We start from the raw sequence: 6,754 nt of genomic DNA, 5'->3' as shown, positions 1-6,754 counted from the left end.
AAATATAATTATATATATATTATAAAAAGAAAAACGTAACGACACTGTTTGTGTATGTATGTGTGTATGTATGTGTGAATGTCTTATTTATATAAACGCAGAATTGTAGCTGCAGATAGAAAATTGTTGATATTAAGTCTCAGATTCAGAGGCCTGAAATGAAAGAAAGATTTTTACCATGAAAATCTCTTTCTTTTATTACACTTAATGTGCCGGTGAGATATATATCCCCATTGACAATATTAAATTCAAAGACCCAAAAGGGCTCCGTAACATTTCAACGTATTATTTTCTAGTCTGCTGCAGAGAGGAGAATCACATAAAAAAATAAAGATAAATATAATTTAATTTGTGCATCAGACAAAAAGAAAAAAAAAACTCCGTTCCCATTTCTCTAGAATATTAATTTTTGGCGTTCTCATAAGACGACGTCATATATTCTCCTACTTCATTCACTTCAGTATGAAAATCAAATCAGTCAGTTACTCGTATACATATCTCAGATCAAAGTACTTTTTATTTTGTCATATACGTGCTTATTGTCTACAAGCATTTGTTGACGGTGTGAGTGTAATTGTCCTGATTTATCGTTTGGTGTCTTAGAAAATATCGTTGTCTTACAAATACCACCAATGTCGTGCGCACTCTCGAGAACTACGCTAGATAGAAAGACAAAGGAATGCCTATATAGAAAAATGGCTCTCCGTATCGCACGGCTATTTATTATGGACTTCAATATCAAATAGTATATCGATATATAGACAAAATAGAAAGTACATTAATCTAGTATTGAAAAATATTGGCGTTTACGAGCAGTAAAAATTTATGAACTTACACTAGGGTCGCAGTCGGCACAGTGCCACGAATAGCCTCTCCGTTTCGGAGACTTTTTCACAGGAGGATCTAAACATGTGAAGTGATAGCATTTCTTACATTCGTCACACCTAAAACAGAAACGATTAACGATCGTGATATGGAAGAATCCTTCGAGACACGAGCCATCTTTCAGCGCGTCGTAGTCCACGGTTTTGGGATACTCACATAACGAGATTCTGGTTGGTGCCGGGAGTATCACAGACTTTGCATTGCGTCAAAAGGTCCGTGTCCTTCCCTCTCTTTGCAGTTCCTGTCGGCCAACGACTACTGCTATTCACAGATGCGTTCACAGGCGGTGGTGGTGGCGGCGGCGGCACGCTCGCAGCCGGGGGCGGCAGAGGTGGCGGCGGCAGTGTGATTTCGGTGCTCGTGGATGTGGCCACGAACATTTGCGGGCTAGATTCTGAGGCAACCTCGCCTTCCGGTCGTGGAATTGGTTTTATCTACATTCGACACGATACGATTTAGTCTCTATCGTATAAACGCAATAAAACCAGAGAGAAAGAGAGAGAGAGAGAGAGAATGGATACCTTGATTGTAATCCTCCTATGAACTTCCGGTTGGCTTTGAACTTCTGGATTTTCTATATCCAAACTTTTTCTCTTGTGCTTCCTTTTCCTCTGTTTAACCCCGGTTATCGGATCGGGGGTGTACCTCTTGTGCTTTTCCCTGATAAAGTATAAATTCGTACACATTTTGCATTTTAATTCAACGGAGAGTATAAACTCGGACCCTTTTTGTACGAACCTCCTCCTTTTCTTCCCGCTTCTCTGCGAGACGGACTCCGTCCCGTCTGCTGAAGCTACCATGTATTCCGGCGAACCTGCTCTCGTTATGGTAATATTATTAACGGATTGCTGGTTGTACGCCGACTCAGCTGCCTGCGCGGGCTCTACGGCTGTCGGTTGCGGCCCCATCGGTTTAATAGTTAGCTATAGATACGATACATTGTTGCGTACATTAATACAATCTATCTCAATGGTGTGTTTTCGTTTTGTTTCGGATAACAAAATGAATACTTTTGGCGTCGTAGGCGTGTCAGGAACAGCGACGTTTGTCACGCTGCTGGACGAATTCTTCGATGTCGTAGGTGTGCTCAGCGTTGCTGACGTTTCCTGTGGTGGTGTGAGTGTCATGTTAGCGTCATCCTTACAATGCCTTAGTTTGCGCGGTGCCGATGTGTCTACATGCTCGACCTCCGAGCCCGAGGATTCTTTATCGCACTCTGAACATTGCCTGTGAATTGCGATACGCAATGGCATGAAAATCATCTCTTCACTGACCACGTCTGAAGCATCGAAACTAGCATTCGAAGTGTCGAGTTTAATATTTGTACTTTCGTATACCTACCATCCCATCAGTCTTGTTTTCTTGGGCATCCGTGACAGAGGCGGGCTCAAACAAGACAAATGGTAATGCAAGTGACACGTGTCGCACTTGGCGAGAAGATGTTGGTTGGTCGATCGTCTGCAAATGCCGCATTGGTGTCGCAACGTCAGCTCGCCTTTGTGATTTTGCTCCTGCGCTTGGCTGCTCAACACTCTACCCTCGCGTGCACCCTCGGCCCCTTTACCCATGGTCAGCGGGAACCCGACTCCCATTTTCAAGGCTGCTGCCGTAGGCACACCTAGTGTACCTCCTGTCCCTGTACCTGTTGAAAATACATCGTGTATTCGTCGCATTGTTGAGTAATTCATTAAGCGTTTAGTGTCGCGCGTAGTGTTGGAGATGCGACTGACCAAGTGTAGGTGCTATTTTTGGCTTAGTCAGCAGATCGGCCAGCAGCGGCAGAGGCTTCGTGTAACCGGCGTTTTTAAGTACCAGATGATACATCTCGATCTTCTCCTTCAACGTCGTATTCATTCGGACCCGCTCTTCCTTGTCTTTCTTCACTTCCTTGTACTTTCGCTCTATTTTCTGCTCTTCGTTCAACAATTGCGAGTTTATATCAAGAAGCTCCTGCAGTCGTCTCTTCATAGAAGTCATACGCAAGTTACGGTCCAAGTAATAGCCAATGAACTCCACGCTGAACGCGGGAGCGATATGCCATTTCTTCCTAACGTCGACTAACGCCACCACCTGAGCCTCTTGTGCCTCCAACGCGGTCGTGTCCACGTCCATCAATTCGGCCTTCCTCGCTAGTTGGCGACAAGCGGATGCGGACGTAGTCAATAAACGTGGCATCTTCTGCGTTGGTACTGGACAATTAACGTAGTATTATAAGTTTATTATTAGATGTCTTAGTGCCAACGTGTGCTTAAGGAGAAAGATCAATTCACCCCATGGCGGTTGGCGCGACGCCTTGTGTGCCAGATATTTATGCCTGTGCTTGCCCAATTTCCTTTCAATCCTACGATGTTCATCTGTGTCTAAATGATTAGGCTGTTTCAGCATCTGCTGCCGCTGCTGTACGCGCAGTTGGAAAGCTAAAAAGTTACGTCTACGCCTGCGAACGAGAGATTTGTCAGAGTGCAACTTGCAGTGAGCATAGAACGGGTCGGCTTGATCGACTTCTTCACTGTGCGCCTCGGACAGAAGACCTTCCCTTTGAGCGCTGCAAAAATGAGGTATTTCGTATGACGTTTCATCTCCGCAGCATGAACACTCTCTCTTCCTGTTGCGAACAACGTGAAGAATATCGACGCGTGCTTTCAGTAATTTATTACCAGGTCACGTGAAAATATGTATGACACAATCCAGCGTCGCACTCAATGCACACACCTGTGCGCGCGTAACGAGAATCTTCGCACAGAGAACATTGCTTCGCGCCCCATTTGGTGTACTGCATCTCGAATAGCGTTACACTTGTCAGCCGATCCACCTGAAGTTACAAGATGATGTATAAAATTACACGGCGCACGTTATAAAGGATTTACTCACTTCACCAAAAGCAACGCCAGGTACGTAAAGAGCGCATACTAGATGCACCCATTTTCCAACATCAGTCTCCTTGAAAATTCCACCCTTGTTTGGACAGAGTTCGCATGATGGGTCTTCGATACCTGCGCTGCAGGCTTCACAGAACCACGGTGCTGACTGACATAAGGAATCGGTGCTGGAGAAACTTTCTACGTCAGACACACCGTAGCAACCTAAAATTTGATATTTGCTTATAAATATATGATCAGCAAAAATTCAACGAATCCTTACATTTTGAATTTTGATACGTACCTTCGTGAACACTAACTCCACAACCATCACATTCAACAATCTCATTTGTATCATCACTTCTGTCTCCTAAACAACCACAACAAATTAATAACTTATTTAGCTTTTCTTCGAAGATGCTGCTCTTTAAAGCTTGTTGACGTGCTTGTTCCATTACATCTCCTACAGTCAAGTTAGCATTGTGTTTTCCTCCCAATAATGGATCTTCAAGCAGATCATCATCAGATTCCTCAGATTCAGCTTCTTCTTCTGTAAGAAATACTTGGTACAACTCTTTATCGTTTATAAAACACATATAAATAAATTCCTTTATCTCTTCATTAAAAGTTATAACAAATATTCATATATTTCTTATTTCTGCATGTATAATATATATAATATAGCAGATTCTTAATATATGGAACAATTTAACAATCACAGTTATTAGTACTACAACTCACCTTTTCCAACATCATTAGAATCTACTGAATCGTCATCAGATTCTTCCGAATGATCCTCAATTCTAAAGTCACTGTCATCGGAACTTTCACCTAAGTCAAAATCCAATAATGATTGCTGTGCTGATTCAACTGGTTTCACCTTCCTCTTTTTAGGGTCCCTCTCAACTGCAAGTAACAATTTGATTTCTCACAGATATAATATGCTACAGGTGCTCCATGAAAAAATCTATCTTTACTATCTTATCTATCTATTGCCATATATTTGTACATGAACAAATAATACATAAGAGTGTTTATCGTTGGTTAATAAAAATATACTAGGTTGAACCTTCTGTGCAAAATATAATGTATAAATAATTATAGGTTATGTCTACTTCATTCTCCTGAACATACATGGACTAGTCATGATGTTTTCAATTTTTTTAGTATTTTTAATTGAAATTCTGAGTAGTTTCAACAACACGAATTATCAATATCTTTCTATAGTTCTCATCACTGTTTTGATACACCACACAGATTCACACAATATCTAAGTCTCCTGTTACATGTATCAGGCCTGTCCCTTGCAACACATAAATACACACACATATGCATACATACACTCATATGCATGCGAGCAGCTGTATTACCGGTAATATGTTAGGTTAATTTTACGCTTCTCAGTAACGAGGTTGCAATAATAATAATAAACTAGTCAGTTATGGTTAATATTGTATTCACAAATGACAAACTAGGTTGTTATCATAAAGCAGTTGTTGGCATATATAGACTTAGTAATAATAAATTGTTTACAATAATAATAATAATAATAATAGGAACTAATAAATCACATGTACAATAATAGAGGAATACAATAGATTTGCAGTACATTTAATTGTTGTAAGTATTTCATATAATGCTATATATTTAATAATGGATATTTAATATACACATTAGTTAAATGTGCTAAATGATATTATTTATAACACTTGATCAATAACTTCCAGTAACTGTATAACAATATGTCAAATATGATAATAATATCGAATAATATCAGAATAATATTGTAGTAAAAATAAGAACAGCTGTATAACTTGATTTTAAGGTGGCAGATAAGTATGTATCAATTATAAAATTGGTCAATTCAAAAATAATTGTTGACAGATAAAACTCCTTTAAAAATTACATAAATATAATGTTTACATATTAATATTCATTGGAGAAAAGCCGATACATAAATTTCACTAATTTTATTTTGTCATTATTACATTATATATTATTTGCAATTCATCTTTGACTACTTCACGGTGAAACAAAATGCATTCTGATTTAAATATCGTTACAAAATGAAAAAGAAATAGACACACAATTTTATACATTTTATTGACTAATGGTTTTTCATAAAACTTTTGTAAATCACAAAAATTCACAGTACCGACTATAGCAATTCATTGCAAATGGCTCAACGTTTCATTACCTTTTGCTGAAGCACGAATTATTAAAAAATTATGTTACAACTTACTCATAGTTTTGTATAAAAATCCGACGTCGTCCTGTGACATTTTTCGCCAGTGTACGTCCTATGCAATTACCAAAATGGCCCTCGGTTTCCGTCGTGTCGAACAGATGAAATGTCTCGTCCTGTCCCAATCGATGTCCTCAAGGATTCATCACGTGCAACAAACTGAAATCTATATGGTCAATAGAATATTCTGACAAACGCGAATCCTTTTGTCGGCAATGTTGTCCTGTCCACGGCGTCCACAAGTTACACCTACGAGCGGCGCTGACACACCATGTTGTATTCGCGAGGGTCCTTTCGCGGGAAGTTTAAGTTCTCTCTCAACAAGTATGGTGTAAATTCTGGCCAAATACCTGTCGATTGCTGTTCTCATATGATCTGAATTCGATCTTGACACCTTTAAAACAGGAAAAGAGAACTTGTAAGAACAATACCGAAGTAACCGGAACGTCTAACGCGGAATGCATCTAACCTCAATCGTCGTTTTCATCGTCACGATTACATATGGGCTTATTTTCATGCACATTCGGCACATGGCCTGAATTCCAGTCCGATAACTGACTTCTTATCATTGAATCTTTGAATGCTTGACGTTTTAATCGGCAATTTATGATCAATTTTATAATTTATTTTGGGCTTCCTTTTTTGGCATCTAATCTAGATTTCGTTTCGTTTTGTCTCGTTATACGTAGCTTTCGGAAACTCCGAGGTTTGTAATCTAGATTTCTACAAAAGTGATAAGTCAAATAGTCTTCCGTGATAAGGTATT

General features: G+C 39.5%; 1 protein-coding gene across 3 annotated transcripts in view; it reads right to left on the bottom strand.

The window, feature by feature from the left end:
- The window catches only part of LOC106743907 (PHD finger protein 14), a 7,157-nt gene extending 941 nt beyond the window's left edge, over positions 1-6,216 (bottom strand). Inside the window, exons 1-14 of one of the 3 annotated variants that reach the window (XM_014618213.1) lie at positions 5,986-6,216; positions 4,485-4,649; positions 4,048-4,293; positions 3,757-3,968; positions 3,543-3,697; positions 3,156-3,430; positions 2,616-3,074; positions 2,227-2,527; positions 1,896-2,112; positions 1,624-1,808; positions 1,407-1,545; positions 1,042-1,319; positions 836-944; positions 46-153 (exon numbers count right to left, since the gene is read on the bottom strand). In XM_014618213.1, the coding sequence (XP_014473699.1) occupies positions 133-153; positions 836-944; positions 1,042-1,319; positions 1,407-1,545; positions 1,624-1,808; positions 1,896-2,112; positions 2,227-2,527; positions 2,616-3,074; positions 3,156-3,430; positions 3,543-3,697; positions 3,757-3,968; positions 4,048-4,293; positions 4,485-4,649; positions 5,986-6,025 (2,802 nt within the window). In that variant the 5' untranslated portion in view covers positions 6,026-6,216 and the 3' untranslated portion in view covers positions 46-132. Of the gene's footprint in view, positions 1-45; positions 154-835; positions 945-1,041; positions 1,320-1,406; positions 1,546-1,623; positions 1,809-1,895; positions 2,113-2,226; positions 2,528-2,615; positions 3,075-3,155; positions 3,431-3,542; positions 3,698-3,756; positions 3,969-4,047; positions 4,294-4,484; positions 4,650-4,877; positions 5,046-5,985 lie in introns of those variants that run through there. The other 2 variants (XM_014618215.1, XM_014618214.1) reach the window with 2 other exon arrangements.
- Positions 6,217-6,754: the final 538 nt, after the last annotated feature.

The sequence above is a fragment of the Dinoponera quadriceps genome, unplaced genomic scaffold, assembly GCF_001313825.1.
Source record: "Dinoponera quadriceps isolate SergipeBrazil2010 unplaced genomic scaffold, ASM131382v1 scaffold1070, whole genome shotgun sequence".
Taxonomy (NCBI): domain Eukaryota; kingdom Metazoa; phylum Arthropoda; class Insecta; order Hymenoptera; family Formicidae; genus Dinoponera; species Dinoponera quadriceps.
The sequence above is the reverse complement of the archived record's forward strand: the minus strand, read 5'-3'. Positions and strand labels throughout refer to the sequence as shown.